The sequence below is a fragment of the Vulpes lagopus genome, chromosome 16, assembly GCF_018345385.1.
Source record: "Vulpes lagopus strain Blue_001 chromosome 16, ASM1834538v1, whole genome shotgun sequence".
NCBI classification, from domain to species: Eukaryota; Metazoa; Chordata; class Mammalia; order Carnivora; family Canidae; genus Vulpes; species Vulpes lagopus.
In genome coordinates, this window is record NC_054839.1 from 34656643 (window position 1) to 34681025 (window position 24383).

At 34.1% G+C, this 24383-nt stretch overlaps 1 protein-coding gene across 6 annotated transcripts in view; it reads right to left on the minus strand.

The window, feature by feature from the left end:
- PIBF1 (progesterone immunomodulatory binding factor 1) overlaps positions 1-24383 on the minus strand; it is a 194722-nt gene that overhangs the window by 81998 nt on the left and 88341 nt on the right. For all 6 annotated transcript variants that reach the window (XR_005984091.1, XM_041731278.1, XM_041731274.1 and 3 more), the window contains one exon: positions 6659-6824. Coding sequence is in view for 5 of the 6 variants with exons in the window: in XM_041731278.1 (XP_041587212.1) it covers positions 6659-6824 (166 nt within the window). In the remaining variant the exon portion in view is untranslated. The remainder of the gene's footprint in view (positions 1-6658; positions 6825-24383) is intronic.

The window sequence follows — 24383 nt, forward strand, 5'->3', positions numbered from 1 at the left end:
GCTTACAAAGCTGTGCATAAAAATGATATACTCAGTTTTCCATCAGAGCTTATTTCATCTATGATTACCGTGGTTTTAATGAGAGTTCTGGTTTCTCGAACAATCATAAATTCAAAGCAACAAATCAAAATGATAAATATGAAGTACTACTTGGGGCAGTATCAGAAAATGCCTTTCTATAGAAAGGAAGGATTTAAAAAATTATAAGTAAGAGCTATGGAAATTGGAGTTATTTTGTATAAGAACAAAAAAATCCTACACTCTTCAACGGTGATTCATTGAAGGAATCACTAAAAAAAGAGAGACTATTTCTAGTGACAAAGGAAATGTTTTAAAGCTAAAATAAAATTCCAATTATCTAGAAAGTTTGCTAACTAGTACAGACTAAATTATGGAGTGGTATTACAGTTGCTTCTCAATACAGCATAAGCAATGTAGTATTTCCTTAGAAGCAATAGAGTATTATGGTTAAGAATATGGGTTTACAGTCAGAAAGATTTGGGTTTCATTGCTGGTTTTGACACTTATCCGTTGTGGATCTTAGGCAATTATTCTTTCTAGGACTAACTCAAAACATTGTTGGATTACATAAGATGATAAATTCATGGTGCTTAGTAGAGTGCCTGATATACAGTAAGTTTGAAAAATACTATTACAAATTTAAGAATTATGAGAACATTGTATTAAATGGCTCATAGAAATAGAGATCCAGGGATCCCTGGGTGGCGCAGCGGTTTGGCGCCTGCCTTTGGCCCAGGGCGCAATCCTGGAGACCCGGGATCGAATCCCACATCGGGCTCCCGATGCATGGAGCCTGCTTCTCCCTCTGCCTGTGTCTCTGCCTCTCTCTCTCTCTCTCTCTGTGACTATCATAAATTAAAAAAAAAAAAAAAAAAAAAAAAAGAAATAGAGATCCATTGGCTAATTACTCTGAATTCTATATAATGAAACAATTTTTTAAAAAAGATTATTTATTTATTTGAAATAGAGAGACAGCAGAAGCAGGGGGAGTGGCAGAGGGAGAGAGAGACTCCCCACTTAGCAGGGAGCCCCATGTGGGGCTCGATCCCAGGACCCTGGGATCATGACTTAAACCAAAGGCAAACGATTAACTGAGCCACCCAGGACCCCATATAATGAAACAATTTTTAACACAATTTATTTTCTCTCATGACATAAAGTTCACCTTAACAGATGTGATTGTATGCTTTTTCTGATGTGGAAAAAGGAGAAGATGCAGATTTACTGTTTTTACAAACAAAAATTACAATTTAATTTTCCTTAACCTATTGTATCTTATTTTCCTTCAATTATTTCCATCAAAACTTCCTGCCAAAATAAATTAAGCATTATCCTCCACTTCCCAAATTTTTTTCTTTGGAAGATGAAGAAAGAATAACATGGGAATAATGATGATTATGATGATGATGATGATTTTAGTGTCCCTGATTAGATCAGAAAAAGAAAATTCATCTTTTAGTACTATTTCTTTATTCTTGCCAGCTGGGAATATATTTTTTAGAGACTTATTAATTCATTATACTAAATTGCTAGTCAGTGAAATAATCTAGAGCTTTCATAGAATTTACTATATTGAGATGTAATTCATTAAGACTTTGGTGGCTGATGACACTAATTCCATGGTCAAAAGAGGATCAGTAAGAACAGTGTTAAATGACTATTCTCACAACGCAGTTGATACTTTTCGTCTGTATTCCACTTCCCTCAATGAAAACACCACAATGAAAACCTGCAGATATGGACATCTAAAGATATAAACAATCAAAATGTTGAAGATGAGATATTTCAAAAAGTATTATTTTATTTTTTTAAGATTATTTATTTACTCATGAGAGACACAGAGAGGGAGAGAGGCAGAAACACAGGCAGAGGGAAGAGAAGCAGGCTCCATGCAAGGAGCCTGATGCAGGACTTGATCCCGGGAATCTGGGATCAGGCCCGAGCCAAACGCAGATGCTCAACAGCTGAGCCACCCAGGCATCCCAAAAAAGTATTATTTTAATAAGAGATTTAAAAAATAGTATTAAATTGAGAAATATAATTTAAAATTCCTATTTTTGTAACACAGAAGAGAGATTGCCAGAAACACCTAATACCTCTCTGTACTCCATGGTGAAGAATTCCCTTTTACTTTGGATTTGTCTGAGTGGTTGCTATAAATTTATTAGTGTTTCTGAAAAGCCAAAGAAGAACTTGATTGCTGGACCAATGGAAGGTTATTATATTAAAGATTTTTTATGACAAACCAACATACAAATATTTGAGTTTGAACATGAGTGCATAAAATAGATCAGCTGCTTTTAGAAATCCATTAGATATTAAGCTTTCACAGTGGATATTTCCTTCCTTTAAATAACAGAATGATGATACAAAATTACATAAGATGATATATGTAATTACATATAAAATAAATGATAACACGGGATGCCTGAATGGCTCAGCGGTTGAGCATCTGCCTTTGGCTCAGGCCGTGATCCTGGTCCTCGGATCGAGTCCCATACTGGGCTCCTTGCGAGGAGCCTGCTTCTCTCTCTGCCTGTGTGTCTCTCATGAACAAATAAAATCTTAAATAAAGAAAAAAAATGATAAAAAAACTTTGGGTCAATAATTGCTTTAAAAAAGAAATAAAAATATAAAGTCTGTGTTTTGGGAGCCTTTGCCAATTGACAATTAAAGTAAAATATGCAGCCCGGATGGCTCAGCAGTTTAGGGTCGCCTTCGGCCTGGGGCCTGATCCCGGAAATATGGGGTTGAGTTGCACATTGGGCTCCCTGCATGGAGCCTATTTCTCCCTCTGCCTGTGTCTCTGCCTCTCTCTCTCTCTCTCTGTCTCTCATGAATAAATGAATAAAATCTTAAAAAAAAGAAGTAAAATATATTATCTCCAAATTATAAATCAATGAAAATATTGGGTAAAAGCCACAGAAAAGTACATAAATACAACAATCTTTATCCTTCACAGATTTCTCTCTAAATTCACTGTAAATAAGAATTCTTAGAAATACCTTCCAGGATTTCAGAAAAATGGATTCGAACAATAATATTACTATAGTAACATTCACCAAACCATTCATTCATTCATTATTTACTGAGCATCCACCATGAGCAAAGCATTGTGTTGGGTATTGGCAACATAATGATAAATGAATAGTCCCTGTATTCTCAAGGCTCCCAGTTTAACGAGGAGGAAATGTAAAGAAATTTACATTTTATCAACCAGTTTTTAGAACCATAATATTTTTTGCCAAAATGTTTCTCCATTACCTTTACACAAAAAAACACAATAATTGCTAGTCAACTGAATTCACTCACTCTCTATGGGAGAGTGGTTTTCATACTGCAAGTTGTAACCTTTAAGAGGTCATGAAATCAATATGGATTGCAACCAGCTAAAAATAATAGAATGGTTCAAAAAACATCAGTACCATGTGTTGTAAAGTATTATTTAGTGAAATGTTTAAACAAACAGAAGTACAGAGTAAGAGGGAAGTGGTTTCCCTGTCTTCCTATATATATATACCTCCATCCCCTTTCCACCTGCCTCAAGACACATTCTTAAGCACAGTCATCCAATCTGGGGGAAAAAAAGAGAAAGGCATTTTGCTAGGAATTATGAAATTTAAACTATGGAAAATATACCTTGAAAAGATGAATTTCAAATTAGAGCTGATCAAATACAGTCTGACTGAAAATGTGTGGGAGAACCTGCCGTTGCAGATTATGACTGTAGTAGGTTTCTGAAGAAGGTATTTGAAAAAATTTTAAATGCTCAACACCAGTTTGCTTTAGAAGTAGACACTATCTACAATTTTTGTTTCTGTTTCTTTATATATGTATTTAATATCATTTTAATATTTTTCTCTATTGCTTTATTTTTCTGTGAGTATCTTTATCTTGTTAATCTTAGTTTTATTTATCAGAATGCTTTGCAGAAACGTAATCTCTGAGAGTATTGTAATGAAAACTTATTAGCTAATTAATCATGCTAATGACATTATACTTTCATTCGATTTTTAAAATTATTTCACACAAATCTAAATATTCAGGAACATGATTACATGTAACCATAGAATTCATGTTTATAGCAAAAATATAGTTTTATTTTTAAAAATATTTTATTTATTTATTCATGACAGACACAGAAAGAGAGGCAGAGACACACAGGCAGAGGGAGAAGGAGAAGCAGGCTCCCCATGGGGAGCCGGACATGGGACTCAATTCCAGGTCCCTGGGATCATGCCCTGAGCTGAAGGCAGACACTCAACCACTGAGCCACCCAGGTGTCCCACAAAAAATACAGTTTATAACATACTAACTGAAAATTGTTTATCCATAACTGAAAATTGTTTATCTACTACTTAAACAAATTCTAATTTTTACTATAATAAATAAGGCTGTGATATATTCCATTAATATAAACTCTTACAAACATCTCTTATTATTTCCTCAGATAATATTCCTTTAAAATTACTGGATCAATTTTTTTAAGGACTTTAACATAGGTCACCATATTGTCAGAAGAGATGTATGTTCCATTTTCTAACTGCATGAGATTTCCTCTTACTGGTACTCTTGCCAGTAGTCTGAAAACAATGAACAGATCTATGTAAAGCTAGAAAAGAGTTTAAATTCACAATTCTGTAATTATTAGGGAGAATGCATGTTTTCATCTATTTCTTAGCAATTTGCATATCCTTCCTTAAAACCAGTACATTCCTTCTTTCCATCTATTTTCTAGAAGAGGAAGGTATATCGTTTTGATAAGAGATCTTTCAAAAGTAAAGACATAAGCCCTTTCTCCTACATAACACAAATATTTTTCAGTCTTCATTTTGCCCTTTAACATAGAAACATTAAAAGTTTTATTTTTCTTATATTTCTTCCCCTACTTTTTTAAATTCTTATTTTTTTTAGAGAGTTTATTTATTTATTTGACAGAGAGAGAGAGAGAGCACAAGCAGGGAGAAAGGCAGAGGAGGGAGCCTGCTGAGCAGGGAGCCCAATGTGGGGCTCAATCCCAGAACCCTGGGACCATGACCTGAGCCGAAGGCAGATGCTTAACTGAGCCACCCCAGTGCCCTTCCCCTGCTTTTAATCAACACATCAACAGAATTAATCCCCAAACTGACAAAATTTCATCTGTATTTACTTTTAATAGTTTTATAGTTCTGTATTTATATTTAGCTAGGATCCATTTGAGTTTTATTTTGATATGCAGTGTGAAGTATGTAAACTGTTTTCTCTAAATACTCAAATGATTGTCACAGCACTATTTGTTGTCTAATCCACCTTTCCCCCTGATTTGTAATATAAACTTTACAATGAATACATTCTTAAATTTATGTAATTATGGGTCATGAGCTTGTACCTGATACGACTTATGGATGTTTCTTCAGTGTGTTTTAATTGTTCTTGCCTCAATGAATTTTAAAATGTGATACATATTTATTTTTAACAATTTTCTTCAAAATTTTTTTTATTCTTGGGGAACCTGGGTGGCTCAGTCAATTGAGTATCTAACTAGCGGTTTTGGCTCAGGTCATGATTTCATTGTTGAGAGATTGAGCTCAGTGGAGAGTCTTCTTATCTTCTTAATATTCACCCCCTGTCCCTCCCACCACTCACATGCACATGCTATCTCTCTCACTCTCTCTAAAACAAATAAGGAGATCCTAAAAATTATTCTTTGTTTTTTTTCCAGTTATACTACAGAATTACTTTGTTCAGTTAAAAACAAGCATGTTAGTATTTGATTAAAAATAAACATATATTACTTGATAAAAATAAGAAAATATGTAATACTGAATATTACCTTCCAGAAAGATGGTGTTTCTTATATATTAGTGAAGTGGTATGCTTTTCTTAACATAGGCTCTGCACTGTTCCTATTAAAAATATTCCAAGTAATTATATATTTTTGGTTGCTACTGAGAATGAGATTTTTTTTTCATTTTCTAATAATTCCAGTCCTTTTTGTTACACATCTTTCTGAAATACACGTATCGTGTGTGTGTGTGTGTGTGTGTGTGTATATGCATGAGCTCATGTACAAGACAGTGCTAGGTCCTACAGGTAAAATAAAGCTCAATATGATATTCACCCTATACTTATTGAGCTTACATGCTATGCTAATTTTATTATTTTATTTATTATTTTTTAAAATTAACCCAAAGTGGGACTCTAACTCATGACCCCGAGATCAAGAGTTGTATGTTCTACTGGCTGAGCCAGCCAGGGCCCCATGTTATGCTATTTTTTTTTTTTTTTTAAAGATTTTACTTATTCTAGAGAGAGAGGGGGAGAGCACATGGGTGGAGGGAGGAGCAAAGGGGGACAGAGAGGGAGAAAGAATCTTTTTTTTTTTTTTTTTTAAGTAGGCTCCAAGCACAGTGTAGGGCTTGAACTCCTGACCCTGAGACCAAGAGTCCCATGCTCTACTGACTGAGCCAGCCAGGTTCTTAGCAGGGAGAAAGAATCTTAAGCAGACTCTACACTGAGTGTGGAGCCCAACATGGGGCTTGATCTCACTACCCTGAGATCAGGAGCTGAGCCGAAACCAAGATTTGGATGTTTAACCAACTGAGACACCCAGATACCCTTCTTATGCTAATTTTAAAAGAAAAGTTTGTATACGTACCTCTAATTTTTTCTGATATTTTTCACATTCCAATTGACACTGTGTGAGATTTCTTGCAGTTTCCTCTTGTATAAGTTGAACACGCTCACTTTCAAAAGATTTTAATTTACTTTGATGGAGATATTCCATTACTTTGCTTTCTGTACTAAGTTGCAGTTCTCTATACCTGAAAGAAACAGAATGGTTATGAGACTCTACAGAAATCTCAATGATTTATATAAACATAAACATGACTTCTACTTTTTTCTATACCCCCATATTATTATGTAGTTAATAACTTATACAGCAAAGCTTTTGTAAATAATTTAGATAGGCATACGTATGGAAATATGCTAAGTGTGGAGAACAAAACATACCAATTAAACTACCTCTACTGCTTCCTTTTTTTTATTCCTTCCATCCCCAAATATTGCCTATTATTATTATTTTGTAAGATATTTAAAATAAAAAATAATAAGAGCAAGTTTCAGTTATATTGCTTAAAATGATTTAATTTCTATACATTTCAAACGCCTTCTTAAATCTATAGCAAAACTGATTCTAAGCCTGCTTCTTTCTAAGTAACGTCAGAGGATGGCAGGAAATATGCGCATTGGACTGCAAATTCTTAGGACTTTTGTAAAATAAATTTTAAGTTAGTAAATATATATATTTGGATATTACAAGAAAACATAATGCACAAATTACAGAGATAAATATATAAACAAATAGTCTTTTATAATACAGATAAGGAACATTTTCTTCATACCATAGGTCTAACTAGTAATAAAACCCTTTCCATATATAAATCACCACATATTATAAATTTGAAAATGCTTCAGGACGATTATGTTCTAGAGAGGAAAACACAGGACACATTATACTGTTTTAGAGAGCTATTATGAACCCAATAAAATGCTAGATATGTTATTAAAATTCATTTATTCAAATATTTATTCAGCTAGTCCCTATGCTAGGTAAATGTATATATATAATGGTAGACAAAATGGCTCCCCTCCCAACAAGTTAGTTTTCTGGGGAAGATAGGCAAATAAACATGAAAATTCAATATGGCAAGTACTTCAATAGGGTAATCCCTTGGTTCAATAGGAATAGAGGAAGGAGACATAATTTGGTTTGTATAGATGAGTTTGTGTAGTGGGGAGTATATAAGGAAGACTGGGTGGAAAGTGTAGAGATAAGAAACAGAGTATATGTACAGCAGGGAAGCAGAGAACACAGTCTATTTTATTCAGGGTATCTCATGTAATCCTCACAACAACCCTATTAGGGATTTTGCAATGAGAAACCTAAGGCTCAGAGATGTCAGAGAATTTAACCGGAAGAAGCTGCTAGGAAATTACAGGTTGGGTCTCAAATCCAGCCATATTTGACTCTATAGTAATTGGTCTTTCTAGTACTACATGATATTCTGAACTGATAATTCTGAGATCAGATAAGCTTTTAAAGGTCATTTCACGGGGTGATAATAAAATAACATTCAAAGAATAATCAGCAAAGATATGCATGAGATATTTGCTCTTGGCTACTTCACTTCTGGAATTCTTTTGTCTTTGAAAAACATCTGACATTCAGATTGGTGGAAGTTCAATGTATATTGGTACACATGATTTAATATGTAGCAAGGCTTTCAGGTGAATACCAGCTTATGTGTTTAACATTTTGGAAAGTCCTGCCAGTAATTATACACACACACATACACACATAAAATTTTTACATTTTTATCTTAAAAATATCTTTCTATGTAGGTAAGCAAACACTGCTATTTTTTGAGACATAATATATACTCCATAAAATTAATCCTTAGAAGTAGGCAATTCAGTTTTTATATATTCACAAAGTTGTGCATCACCATTATCTAATTACAAAATGTTTCTATCATCCCAAATAAGAAACTCATATCCACTTAGCAAGCACTCCCCATTCCCCTCTCCCCCCAGGCCCTGGCAACCACTACTTTACTTTCTTGCTCCATGGATTTGCTTACTCTGGACATTTCATACAAATAAAATAATATAATATGACTCTGATGTTTTCAAGGTTCATCCAGGTTGTACCATGAATAAGTACTCCATTCCTTTTTTTGGCTGAATGATATTTCATTGCACGGATATACCACATTTTGTTTATCCATTCATCAGCTGATGGACATATATAGGTTGTTTCTACCTTTTTGCTATTATGAATAATGCTGCTATGAACATCTGTGTAGAAGTTTTTGTGTAAACGTATTTTTCTCTTGATTATATATCTAGGAAAAGAGTTGCTGGGTCAAATGGTCACTGTATTTTTAACCTCTGAGGAACTCTCAAATTGCTTTCCAATATGGCTGGACTATTTTACACTCCCACCAGCAGTTAGGAGGGGGCCAATTTCTCCACATTTTTATCAACACTTACTATTGTCTATTTTCTTTTATTACAGCTATTCTCATGGGTGTGAAGTGGCAAAAAAAAGTTCTTTTACTCAAACATTTGTTAATCCAACATTTTACTGACATGAAAATGTCCTCGGGGTAGACTGTTTTATAAACATAAGTGTATAAAACGTGTGAAATCAATATCTATTTTGTATGCTAACTAGGGAACACACGACACTGCATTACCAAAATAAATTCTAGGTAAGTCATTTAGAATGTGATATTGATCTTTAATATTGCTTTGAAAAGATTAAACTGCAAAGTTTGCTTTTTTATGGATTCAAGACATTGTGGGTAATCAATGCCAACTCTACTCATCTTATCCTCATAAGGTGAACGGACATCTTATTTGAATGAAGTCATTATTATTCACATGTTAACAACTTTATGTTTGACAATCTGATTCAGCACAGTAACCCTGAGAGGTCAAATTTCCTATAAAGAGACAGAAGGAAAGAAGTTAAAAGGCAAAAAACATCTGTAAAAAAGGGATCTACAGACATGCTGACCCATAAGAAATGCTTGCAGGCTATGGTGAAGTAATTCCAAGTAGCATGGTATGTTCTGCAATGCTGAGAAACAACTGTAGGAGAAAGATCAACATGGTATTCAATTCTCAGAAATGGTAGAACTCATTTGAATAAAAGCACTGTATAAAACACTAAATAACAAGTTTTTAAAAAATAATATTTACTTATTTTAGAGAGAGCATGAGTCGACGTGCCGAGGGAGAGGTTGAGAGAAGCTCAAGCAGACTCCGTACTGAGCATGGAGATGGAAACCACTCAAGATCCTGAGGTCACGACCTTCACTGAAACCAAGAGTTGGATGCTTAACTGACTATGCCACCCAGGTGCCCCAATAACAACAAGATTTTATAACAGTATTTATAGGAGTAGTCTTTACATATACACTATGATGAAAGTTTTGCTCATTACACTCTGATTATTAAGCCAAGAAATGCATATGGTTTATTTCCAACCCTATCAACAAGTTTATTGTTGGATAAAAAGGTGAAGGACCTATATAATTAACCTTTTATTTAATGTCAGTTTTTTTATGCCCCCAAGAAACAACTGATCTTTGAATTTTGTACACAAAATGTTCATGGCTATCTCAATGTTAAAACTGGATATTTAGATAACTGAGCGCAGTAATCTATTCTCATTTGGTAGATAGCCATCCTAAGGTAAAATACCCAAAATAGATTATATTCAGTGGTGAAGTTCCTGTAATCATCAGGACCAGGAAGCAGTCCTTCCATTAAGAAATTTTAAGAGCTTGTCCAATCTGGAAGGAAGGCAGTGCAGCAGTTGAGGCAAGGCATTTGTCTGTGTGCCAGAGGACAACTGTGTGTAGACAGAATACAGGAAGTAAAATCTGCACAAGGAAGATTGGCAAAAGAAGCTAAGCAAAGTAACAGGATTTTCAGTGTCTGGCAAGGGTTTAGGGAAGGATTTTTAGTAGTCAGGCGCTAGGTAGATTAACTGAGAGAAAGGATTCAAAGGTATTCTGGGTCAACACAGAGAAAATACTGTGGGGCTCAGAAAAATACAAAAGAGTAGACAGTCATGGCTGGACCACTATCCTTTGTGTGAGGAGGATAATCTCATTATAAAATTTAAAAGTAAATGGGGCAGAGGCTGCTGATAAACTTGCACGTAAAGGGAGCACTTTGAAACAGACATGCACCGGAGTCTCCAGATAGGAAGCCTTTGGTGAGTTTTGCTGTGAGAAATTGGAGTTGACAGGGGTTGATATCTCTAGTCAACTGAGAATCCATCTTACATAGGTGGGCTACCAATCCCCCAATCCCATTCTATTTCCCCGTCTCAAACTCTTCTTTGTCCTTTTTTTTTTTTTTGAAAGATTTATCTGTTCACTTGAGAGAGAGAGAGAGAGAGAGAGAGAGAGAGAGAGAGAGAAACACACCACAGCAGACTCCTTGCTGAGCTCAGAGCTGAATGCAGGGGGCCAATTCCATGACCCCGAGATCATGACCCAAGCCGAAACCAAGAGTTAGTCGCTCAACCCACCATGCTACCTAGGGGCCCCTTCCTCTTTATTCTTTTAATAGGACCTCTCTGATTTGATGTTCCTTTTCAAATTATTCATTTTGATTGAGCTAATAACTAATCCACGCCTTGAATAATCTTTGTGCCTGCTATTTCTAATTCCCAGGGAATAAGACTCATTTTTTTTTTCATTCTTTTTACAAAGAATTTTGGTTGTGTTTCTAGACCTGTACCACATGTATTTCTAAACTGTATAACATGTCCAAAATGCCTCTGAATAAATTACTGAATAATTAACCAAACCATAAGATTCACTTACTCCAACTAAGAATTGAGAAAAAAACCTGTTTTTTTTTTTTTTTTTTTTGGATTTTTTGCTCCTATGACTGAGAAAAAGCTAATGTCTTAGGTTAAAGATACAAAATCATTGAGTTTTTAATTATGTCTAAAGATTTTTTCCCCTCTGGTTCCAACAGTATATATCTGTGTGTGTGTGTGTGTGTGTGTATATATATATATATATATATATATATATATATATATATATATATATAACAGCAGTACATTAACTAGATTTCTACCAAGTACATATTTAAAGCATACTAAAAGTGAAGCACAGGAAGACACAATACTTTTTTTTACAAAAGTATATTTTAAATTTATTCTTTTAAAATTGCTATTTTATATAGGGCTAACTTTCCATTAACCAAAATATTTCATTCATTAACATCAAATTCATTTAAAAATACTTACTGCACACCTGTGTTAGGTATTAATTATTAGATACCAATGAACCACAAACAGCATCACTGAGGGGTGCCTGGGTGGCTCAGCTGGTTAACAGGATGAGTGCAAGTATTTCATAGGACTGGGAAAAAGATACTTATTTGAACAAATAATTCTGTTATTGTTTAGAAAATAGTTTTGAGGGGTGTCTGGGTGGCTCTGTTGGTTAAGTGTCTGACTCTTGGTTTTGGTTCAAATCATAATCTCATGGGTCCTGAGATGGATCGTTACATGTCAGGTTCTGTGCTCAGTGAGGAGTCTGCTTAAAGATTCTCTTTCTCTGCCACTCCTCCCATTCCTGCGTTCTCTCTCTCTCTCTCTCTCTCTCTCTCAAATAAATGAATAAATCCTTAAAAATAAATAAATTAAAAAATATTTTGATTCATTTTTATACTGAGGTAATTAAAAAGTCACATAAGAAATGTCCTTTCACCATTTACAGTTGGTATCTTTTTAAAAAAGTCTTTTAAATGTTTGTACTGATTATATAATAAAAGACAAATATCATTCATAAGCTCATAATGATAACTGCTGTTTATATCTATATATATTTCTTTCTTGTCTTCTCTGCACAAGTAAACATTTTCAAATTTATTTTCAATTCTGTAAGAAATTTATCAAATCCATTCTTAGGGCAAAAGCTTCAAATATTACAGATAAAGAATAAAGATCTTTTCATTACCACCCTCAACTCCATTTCTACTTTTAGAGATAAACATCGTTATCAATTTTCTGTGTATTTTTCTAGATATTTTTAAACAACGTGCATGTATTATACATAGAAGGATATATCCATTTCCTCTTACTTTTTAAAAAAAAATGGCATTGTGTCACAAATACCCTGTAAATTCTTTTTGTCACTTAAGAGTATGTTTTCAGATCTTTCCCTGTCAGTACCTCATTACTTTCATTTGCTACACAGGAGATTACAATGCAGACAGAATTATTTAATTAATATCACTCCATTTATTTAATTCTAAGCTGATGAATATTCAGATTATTTCTAATTTTTTAAAATTAAATCTAGTATTTTCAAGATCATCCAAATAATGCCTCCTATGCACAAGTGAATGTTTCTCTAAGAGTGATATCATGAACTGGAATTGTGTCAAAAGATTTTAAGTTTTAATAGATTCTGCCCAATTTTCCTCCCAAATAGCAATATAAATTTAAAATATTACCAGAAGTATCTGAAATATGGTTTATCTACATCCTCACCAATCTTTGATATTATGTTTACTATGCTCTTTATATATGTAAATCACACCTTCATATAGAATTTGATATCCTTGTTTTTGCTGATTCTTTTTTAAAGATTTTGTTTTTTTTATTTATGAGAGACAACAGGGAGAGAGAGAGGGAGAGATAGAGAGAGAGAGAGGCAGAGGGAGAAGCAGGGCAGAGACACAGGCAGAGGGAGAGGCAGGTTCCACGCAGGGAGCCTGGTGCGGAACTCCATCCCAGGTCTCCCGGATCACACCCTGAGCCGAAGGCGGCGCTAAACCGTAGAGCCACCCAGGCAGCCCCTTGCTGATAAAACTTAAAAAGCTTTTATACTATTAAACCCCTTTCATAAGCATTATTATTGGCCCCATAATTTTCCATTAAGTATTTCTCTATTGTTAGACATTTCATCTCTCCCCAATTTCTTTTTTTTATTTATTTATTTATTTATTTATTTATTTATTTATTTATTTATTTATGATAGTCACAGAGAGAGAGAGAGAGGCAGAGACACAGGCTGAGGAAGAAGCAGGCTCCATGCACCGGGAGCCTGACGTGGGATTCGATCCCGGGTCTCCAGGATCACGCCCTGGGCCAAAGGCAGGCGCCAAACCGTTGCGCCACCCAGGGATCCCTCTCCCCAATTTCTTAACCTAATTTTTTACACCAAATAGTAGCACCCAGTTTATTCACCCACACAAGGCAATGGGTTTTATTCTGAATAACGTCTGAATTTCCGAACCAAAATACATCTTTGAAGGAATAAGGCCTTTACAATTGATGGCTGCTCCAAGGACTATGCTTGTAAAGCGGTCCTATTGACTAAAGCCAGTACAGTAGAGAGGAGTGTAAGAGCCCCAAACATGTCTACTTTAGTGCAGGGTATTCTCATTTGGATCCATATATTCTGATGTGTTTCTTTTAAAAATATAAACTTGACTCATTTACTTACGTATACATATAGATATGTATTACAGATATATCTAAAATCACATAAGGATATTTACATTTATATAAAAAGAAAAAGAAAAGAAAAAGTGTAAATCCTAAAAAAAAATGGTTTCACTATAGCTAAAGATATCTGGGAAAAGGAAAGCAAGAGAAAAAAGTTAGTTGTTTTTGTGTTACGTGATTTGACTTAAAAATAATTTTACTACATGCAACTCAAAAGTTTTTGATACAGGCAAATTAAGAAAATGAAACATTACCTTTGATACAAATAATTCTGGCTCAAATATATCCTACTTCTCACAATAAAGTATTATTAGCCAAGCAAGGGATGAAGTATATATCACCAATGTCTAGTAGAATAAATCTTGGTTGGTTAGTTCTTTAAAATTCTGAAACATTTGAAAGACCTCTGATTCCAAGAATAATAAGCACTGTTGTTGTACCACACTCAATCTATAATTCCTAATTGGTACTTCAAAAAAGCAAAAACAAAACAAAAGCAAAAAACCCCACCCCCTCCAAAACCTCTGAAATACACAAAAACAAAACAAAACAAAAAACTCCCAAAGAAATAACAAACCCCACACTGAGGAGGGCACTTGATGGGATGAGCACTGGGTGTTATACTATATGTTGGCAAATCAAACTTCAGTAAAAAAAGAAAGAAGAAAGAAAGAAAGAAAGAAAGAAAGAAAGAAAGAAAGAAAGAAAGAAAAGGAAAGAAAAGAAAAGAAAAGAAAGGAAAAGAAAAGAGAAAAGAAAAGAGAAAAGAAAAGAAAAGAAAAGAAAGGAAAGGAAAGAAAAGGAAAAGAAAAGAACCCCAGAAAACTTAATATATATTAGAGTACACATCTGAAATTGCTTTTTCATTGATATTAAAATAGAAAATGTTATTGAAATATTAAAATAGAAATTGCTTTTTAAGAGATTTTATTTGTTGTTCTGCCAAATGTTTTCTGTTTTTATCATCTTGATATTACTAAATTTTAAAATATATATCTTGATACTGAATGAAAACTGTTTTTAATGAAAATCAGGAGAACAATTACTTAAGTTAAAAAATATGAATATAAAATTACAAAGAATCAGAGTTCTGGTAACTCTGATCTTTTCCTTTCAGTTGTGAAATTCTCTAAGCCAAAGAGAAACCAGATAGAGAAAAGTTATAAAAATAGCCATCAATGTTGCAACAATGGTTACTACAGGACAAGAGAAAGGAATTTAAAGGTACTGGGGTATTTCTCCAAATGTTTCTGCCATTTCAATTTCTTCAACAAGTTCACTTCTCAGCTGTAAGACTACATCTGTCATTTTTGGCTTACAGACTAATTCTTAAATGAATGTGAGAAATCTTTTTTTGCTGGGTTAAAAACGCTGAGTATGTTTAACAACTGCACCATGGATTTATAAGAATTTCAAGCATCCATTTAGAGTAATTCAATGCATCTATCATATCATGATCAAATAAAATATGTAATGTCATTAATAAATAATATGTAGTAATGTTTGGCCATCTTATAAAGGCAAAAAATAGGTGCTGCAGGTATGTGAGGATAAAAGTACTTAAGTGAAATAAATGAGAGGAATGTAGCCTTAAAATAAATCAAAGCATACATAAGATAAAATTAGAGTGAAATATTTTATAATAGTGTTTGAATGGGCAGCTATTTTCCCTTATGTGGCAACGTGACACTTAAAATTCAGCTTGAATCATCCTCTGAACCAAGAGTATTTATTATATCAGTGCTTTACAACACTCAAAACTACTTCCTGCTGCCTTTAGCATATACTGCAGTGTGTTAGGATACATTTTAAAAATCAAAATATATAAAACTGAATCTAAAATAGTCATAAGATCTATTTTCCTCTTGATTTTGCTTTGAACCTAAAAAGTGCTCTTAGAAAAAAACCTCACAAGAATAAGTACTTTTAGAGGATGCTTTTATGGAGTAATGTCAAGTACGAACAGTAGCGGGATAGAAGCTAATCATAGTTTTGTCTTATTTTTCCAAAATACATAGCTCAAAGAAAAGAAATCAACTTATTATGGTTAACACACAAAGTACTGAATAAGGCAAAAAGGGATATAAAAAATGTTTATTCAGACCAACTTCCTATAGCAGGCAAATGCTATAAATCTTAACACAGAACTGTACTAAGAATGGGCTATAGAATTCCATGAGGCTTTAAAGAAACTCCTGAATAGGGATCTATGGACCAGAGTCCTAGGACTTCAAACCCAGATAGTTTGGTAACAGAGCTGGACCACTGGCAAGAATTTTTTCTTTTCTAAGGGCGAGGATGACCCCTAAGCTTAATTTTATCTAGCTCAACCAAGGATAACCATCAGAACCCCTTGTGGAACTTCTAAGAATATTCTAAGTGTCATGCGTAGCCCCACCTCAGACCTACTGAATCAAAATCCCTGAGGACAGACTTGGGAATGTTGAGTTCTGAGTGATTAAAAGAGCAAATATAATGAAAATGCTGACACAGTGCCTTGTACAATTAAAAAAATATAAGTTCCTTGAGTGCTAGAATGTTGCTTAAAGCATCTTTGGATTCTCAGGATCTAGTGTATAAGCTTTTAATGAATATTTACTGCATTAAAGAATGGAGTCCTATTAACCATTTTTAGATGTTATAAAATTTAAATTACTAAATAGGTTCAAGCCAGGGTAAAAAACACTAAAGTATCACAAATTAATTTGATGAGGGGTAGTCTTTTTTCAGAAGTATGACAAAACCAGTGAATTAACATGATGATTACTTCCAGGGTTAGGTGTCAGCGTAAGATGAAAACAAATTACAGGGAGTGAAGAAAAAGAAAGCAAAATGATTATAGGATAGGTAAAGCTGAGCTATAAGAAAGATTAAAGTTTCTAAAAATGTACACTTTGGTTAATGACTAAGGTGTAGAAGGAGACATGACAACATCCTAAATATTTTAAATACAGAAATGCAAAAGAGGAAGCAAAGTTAGTGTGATATGACAATGTGAAATACCTAAGTTCTGTAATGAGTTAAAGTAATTGCAAAAAGTACACATAATTTTAGGAATGTAAAAGCAATTCAGTAGCCTACCCACAAGAATGTAATGAAGTCAATCACTAGGGCATAAAAATAAAACAGAAACGAAGAAGAAAAACATAAGACAATAATGAGAAGAACTAAATCACTTTGATAGGTGTACTTCCCCACTCTAAGTTACTAAATAACCACTTAGTTTTTCTGTAAACCACTAGCTTGGGATTTTCAAACAAGTAGATATAAAATACAGTGTTATGCCAGGTTACAGTTAACACATCATATTATAATCAGATTTTTATTTTCTACAGCTATTCATCAAATGAGAAAGCTTACAAGATTCCACAAAATGTCTGTGTACCTAGGTATTTATTTAACAATCTGTTTATGGCTATAAACAAACAGGTCAGAGTAAAAATGAAATAATAAAGTACCCAATATAATCAAAGAAACTCAATAAATATTAATTGAAGGAAAAAATAAACATTTTAAGAATCTCTGATTATTATTTTGAAGAAATGCCTTTTCTTCTTAAATATTTTCTTAGCCCTCAGTCTTCTCCTTATATTTTCCTTGTTTCCCCATCCCAGAAAGTCTTGCTCCTCTTCTCTAGGCTGGTTGAAAGTCAGTGCTCTTATTATTGCCCTGCCTCCTCTTCTTTTTCTCTCACTTGTTTTTTTTTTTTTTCTCACTTGCTTTTGGAACCAAGATCCAAAGAAGTGATTGTGAGAGGCTTGTAATCAATATTCAGAGATGAACCCTAAAGGTATACATGAAGAGAAACATCAAAGAGACCAACACAAAGGAGAAAAGCCTAACATTCTGGTGTCTTTTTTTTTTTTTTTTAAAGATTTATTTATTCATTCAGAGAGAGCGAGAGAGAGGCAGAGACACAGGCAGAGGGAGAAGCAGGCCCCATGCAGGAAGCCCGATGTGGGACTCAATCCCGGGTCTCCAGATCACACCCCAGGCTGCAGGCGACACTAAACCTCTGTGCCACTGGGGCTGCCCAACATTCTGGTGTCTTAGGTTTGTATTTGCTTTCCATGTATATATATATATATATATATATTTTCATTTAATCATCTCCAAAACTCTACCAAAGAATTTAGTACTATGCTCTTTTTAGAGATAAACTGAGACACAGAAAAGTTAATCTGCCTAAGGAAGTAGCATTGCTGGAATCTGTATTCAAGATTGCCTCAAATTTCTGGGCTCTTACACTTCAACATACTGTATCCAAGAGAGAAAGAAATATTTTTAAAAAGTTAAACAAAAGCTTGTGCCAAAAACACATCCACAATGTTCAGCAACATGCCATTGGCAGGTAAATGAAGACAGAGACAATTAAAGGAGAAAGAGGCTAGAGACAAAGAACACGACTGAAAGGTGGACAAAGATGAAAACTGGTAAGGGCTCTCCGCAAAAAGAATAAAACACACGAAGGCTCTATGTGGGCAGAGGAAAATCTGTGCTTTAGGTCAGAAGTTCGAGGAGGGTGGAAGGTCATTAAGAGTGTGATGGTTGTCAGAGAAGGAAGCCAAGACAGGTTATTTCCCTTTGCTTTGGCTCTGTAGCTTACTGATACAGCTGGGAATGAAAAGAAGAGAAGGCCTTTCCTTCAAAATTATCCTTAAAACAAAAACGGTATTACTTTTTTGAGGTCTTACAAAATCTCTCTCCCTGAGTATTCACTCCCTGAAATACAAAACACTATTTAGGGAAGACAAATTGGCTTGCAAAAACCATAATCAGTGCAAATTTTGAATGCTGATATTGTTCATTTGAAGGAATGTATAAATATAAAAACAAAGACATTTAAAACAGATTAAATAAATATTTCTAGGATACAGCTTCCCAACTACACTGGAAACAGGTTTAAAGATTATTTTAAAAAGATATCTAAATCAATCGCATTTTGAAGATCACAAACATGCCAAAAGAAGAGAAACGAAAACTTTCCCTAATTATTTGAAGGGGTACTTGTGGCTAAAGATAAAAAATCCAGTGACAGAATCATCATCAAGGGATTCAAACAGTGAAAAAATAACAAAAGCAGTAAAGGTGATATATTTTGGAAAACTGTGTAGGATAATTCAGAAAGTGCCTTAGATGATCCTGAAGGTTCATGTGACGAGACTGAAGGGTATTTGTTTACATAGTGTAATTTTGAATGTTTACATATAACTATAGTAAGCAAGGATTCTGAAGCCATATGTGTGGGTTCAAATTCTACACCTGCGCCTTACTACCTGTCTGTCTCAGTTTCCATATCTGTATCATGGTAATGAAAACAATTTCATCATATGAGGATTAAATGAATTAATATTAGTAAAATACTTAAAACTGCTAGTAGAGTAAGTACTACTATGTTAGTGGTTGCTGAATAAAATTAAATATTCAAGATAGCCAAATCCTTAAAAAAAAAAAAAAAAAGCCTATTGTGGGAAAAATGATAGGTGAACTCAGATGTTTTTTTGGCCAAACAGTTCTATTTTTCAGTCTGGCCAAGAGGTCTCATCATGTTTCATATTTTTTCCTATGAACAGTGATGTGTTCTAATTGTTTAAAATATGGACATTTTGGAAGCACAGAGTTTGGTTTTTCTTCCAGTTAGTGGAATGTTAACAAGTTAATCTCACCAAGAAATAGAACTATGTCTTCAAAGTCAAATAACTTCCCATTTACTCAGCTAAAGAAATAAATGAGGAACATCACTGTTAATATCAAGGAAGGAAATCTACAAATAGTGACCTATCTGCTCAGGTTTGTGAACAGTTGTTGAGAGAGACATGGATAACTAGTTAGTGACCCCTGCTACTTAACTTAAGCTGCTGAAAAGCTGGCATAAATGCTTTAGATAAATGGGTCGCAAACTTTCTCTGTAAAAGGCCATAGAGTAAAATTTTAATTTTAGGTTTTGCAGGCCATACAGTCTCTGTTTCTCTGTTGCAACAATCCACCAGAGCAGTTGCTAGCACAAAAGCAGGCACGCATAGTCTATAAACCAATGGATGTAGTTGTGTTCCAATACAACTTTATTCAAGGACACCAACATTTGAATTTAATATAATTTTCATGCGCTATGACAATATTCTCCTTTTGAGTTTTTCTAATTAAAAAAATATAAAAACCATTCTTTGCTTTCAGGTTACAGAAAAAACGGATGGCTGGCTAAATTTGGTCTGTTTCCGGTTTGAATTGTCAACTTATGATTTGAATTAAGAGAAGCTGTAGGACATTAATGATAGACAACATGCTAACCAAGCCATGACCTGGCTTTTACTGCTTAGAATAAACTTGTTCAAGTCTATTAGACCACTATATTCTCTGTAGTGATTGTTCGAAAAGTCATCTTTTATCAAAGCTCTCAGATCATTGAGAGGCCACTTTATTCTCTCTTGATGACTTTCTCTTTACTAAGATCAGTACCTATCCAGCAAAGGTTTCTTCTGGTTCCCTCCTCTCTACCTCAAAGCTTGTTTCATCCTAACTTTCTTTCTTTTCCAACACTTCTATCTGATAACATTTCTGGTAACGTTTCTTCTCTGGTTAAAGGACCAGAGTTCTCCATTTAACCTCTAGATACTAAAACAGTAACTTCCTCAATGATCACTTCTTGATTACATTTTCAAACTTTTCCTTTCAGACTGCCTCTCTTCTGCTCACAAATATATTTAGTGTTCCTGTGTACTAAAAAAGTGGGGAAAAGCTCAAATTTCACCTTAGTTATCCTCTTAAGCTAATGGTCCCTCCTCCTTTTCCATTTGTTTACAGTTGGTGCTTCTGTACTTCACAGTTTAACCTCTTATAAGCTAGTTTCCACTTCCAAATGTCATCTGAAAATAGGAATCTTAAATTTCCAATGAGTTTTTGGTCTTGCCCTCCCACCACTGCCATAAAAGTAGAGAAACAGATTTGAATATTGGCACAATCATCCACTGGCTATTCTTTTTTTTTTTTTTCTCCACTTAAAAACTTTAATGGGATATAAAATGTGTAATTCACCACTTTTAAATGTGTAGGTGTATGAATTTTGGCAAATGTCTACAGTCATGTAACCATAACCACAATCATGATATACAGCATTTCCATCATCCCCCTAAATTTTCTGTGCTTCTTTGAAGTCAAATCTTTCTTCCTAACTCTGGCTCCTTGCAACTTCTGATCTGCTTTGTTATTAGTTTTGTCTTTTCTAGAATGTCACATAAATGGAATCAAATAGTATGTAGCTCTTTTTATCTGCCTTCATTCATTCAACAAAGTGCTTTTTAAAAGATTCATCCATGTTGTTGCACGTATGAGTAGTTCCTTCTTATTGCTGAGTTCATCGTGGCATGTATGTGCCAAAATGTGTTCATTCATTTATTAGCTGATGTACACTGGGTTGTGTTCAGTTTTGGGCCATTATGAAAAAAACTGCAAAAGTATTTACTTACATACAATTCCTGTGTGGACATGTTTTTCTCTTGGGTAAATAACTAGAATTCCCGGATCATACCATAAGTGTATGCTTCCATGAAACTACCAAACTGTTTTCCAAAGTGACTGTATAAATTATACATTCATACCAGCAATGGAGGATCCACTTGACCCACAATCTTGCCAACATCTGGTAATATCAGTCTTTTGAAATCTAGTCATTCTGTAAGTTACAGTGGTATCTAATTTGTGATTTGAGTTTTTATTTTCCTGATGATTAATAATGATGTTGGGCAGCTTCTCTTTTGCTTATTGGTCATTTGCATTTTTTCTTTTGTGAAGTATCTATTCAAACCTTTGGCCATTTAAAAAAATGTTTAAAGCAGGCGGTTTGTCTTCTTAAGTTGTAAGAGTTCTGTATATTTACTCTATGTGTTTGGCAAATATTTTCAAGTCTGCGGCTTGCCTTTTCCTTTCTTACAGAAGAACAAAATTTTCTTATTTGGATGAAGTCCCAATATAACAAGTTTTTTCTTTATGGTTCATGTTCTTTATGTCGTATTTATGTAATCTTTGATCAACCAAATTTTACCAAGATTTTCTCTTATGCTTTTTCTACCTTTCTAGTGTTACTTCTTATATCTGGATCTATAAATGATTACAAACTAATTTTTGTATTTCGTGTAAGGGTTGAGGTTCAATTTCTTGCATATGGATATAAAAATGTTCCAGGATATTGGATTCAACAATTCCTTATTGAATTATCCTGGCACTTTCCTTCTTAAAAATTGCTTTGAAAAAAAAAAAATTGCTTTGGATTTTTGGGTCCTGTGAATTTCCATGCATTTTTGAGGTTAGTAAAAACAACAACAAAAACAACTTGCTGAGTTTTTCATCAGGATTGCACTCAATCTGTTGTTATTCAGTTTGAGCACAATTGATACTTTATCAATACTGAGTGTTCTATAATTTCTATTTAGGTCTGCCTTACTTTTTCTCAGTAATATTTATCATTTTTCAGTGTACAACTTGTACTTGCTTAATTTGTTAATTTTGTCTATAAGTATTTAATATTTTTGATACTATTACAAATGTTATTTTTAGGAACTTTTACTTTCCAATTTTCAACTGCTTATTGCTAGTATACAGAAATACAATTGGCTTCTTTCATTAATACCCTATGTCCTGCAATCTTGCTGAAGTTACTTATCAGTTTTAGTAGTATGATTGTAGATTCTAGCTAAGAAATTTTAAGAAACAAACCCCTCAGCCTTAATTTCCTTACTTAAGAAAATAGCATCTGTGCAAAATAGAGAATAGAATAAAATTACTCAAAAACCCCTCAAAACATTTAACACAGTATCTGAACCACAGCCAATATACAGTACTTATTAAATCCCTTCCCAAATTTCAGAGTTCTTATTATAAGTTTAAGCAATGTTGACATATCCCAAATCTTTATTTCCTAGGTCTGATCTTCCACCAGGCTTGAGATCCTTATTCCCATTTATCTACTATATTTTCATATGTGAATGGGGTTTTGAAATTCAAATTCTAAATCAAAATCATAACCTTCATTCATCCATGAATCACTTCTGCTTTCTGAAAAAGTAATTCTTCTTTTGAATTGTCATCTCAGCTACTCAGTAAATTCTGAAATCACTAATAACTCCAAAGACACACTCAAATCTAGTCAGTTACCAAATCTTGTAATAACCACAACAGCTAATATTTAATATTTATGTGACAAACCCTATGTCAGATACTCATTTAGTCCTCACAACAATTATATTAGTAAAATTACTATTATTATCTTTACTTTATACATGAAGAAACTGAGGCACATAGGAGCTAAAAAACTTTCCCAAAGTCAAGCACCTGGTAACAAAGGACCCAGTATCATAACCCAGGCAATCTCCTTCTAGGAAAAGTAATCTTCAAGATAAACTATATTGCCTCTAATGCATGCAGATTGTGGGATCCACTCATTTGTGATGATAGTGGGATTGAGTGCTATGTGATGATTGATATTCAGAAAAATCCACGAAATGTCTCATGCTTCATTAAAATTAGCATCCCTCAGCAAGACGTTCTTGAAAAGACATGTAGAAAGGGGTCAGTCACAAATGGGAAACATGATTATGTTAATAGCTGAGCTTAGAGTGAAAACCTCAATTCAGAGATCTCTGGTAGACAGGGATAGAGAATGTAATAGGTTTAAGAGAGCCTTCTAATAAGCCCCAGTCCCATCTTGACATTGGCTGGTTCCTGAAGACTACATTAGAATACATATTGCAGAAGACTGAAAAGAGGTGCAGGTGAGCGCCAACCTTCTATTTTTGTTCCAGTCACAGGAAGGTGTACTTGATTGTGACCTTTCAGTTAGAGACCACCCAGCTAGAAACATGGCCCAAACTGTCTTAGAATATGGCCCAAACATATCAAACATTTCTGTTCTATGGGAGCGGATGGGTGAATAGAGAGCAGGGTAGAAAAAGCTCTTTCATTCATCATCCCCTAGCTCTATTTCTAGAACCAAGTCTCCCATCTAATCCCTATGCCAGCATACCAATTGAGACCACTGTTATCTCTCATCTAGACTTTAGGAATTCCTAATCAGAGTATCTTGCATTATTACCCTGAACCTATATCATATTTACTACCAAGTTAACTCTGTGATTTTTTTTTTAAAGATTTTATTTATTTATTCATGAGAGACCTAGGCAGAGGGAGGAGAAACAGGCTCCACTGCAGGAGCCCGATGCAGGACTTGATCCTGGAACTCCAGGATCATGACCTGAGCCAAAGGCAGAGGCTCAACGGCTTGAGCCACCCAGGTGTCCTGTTTTTTTTTTTTTAAAGATTTTACTCATTTATTCAT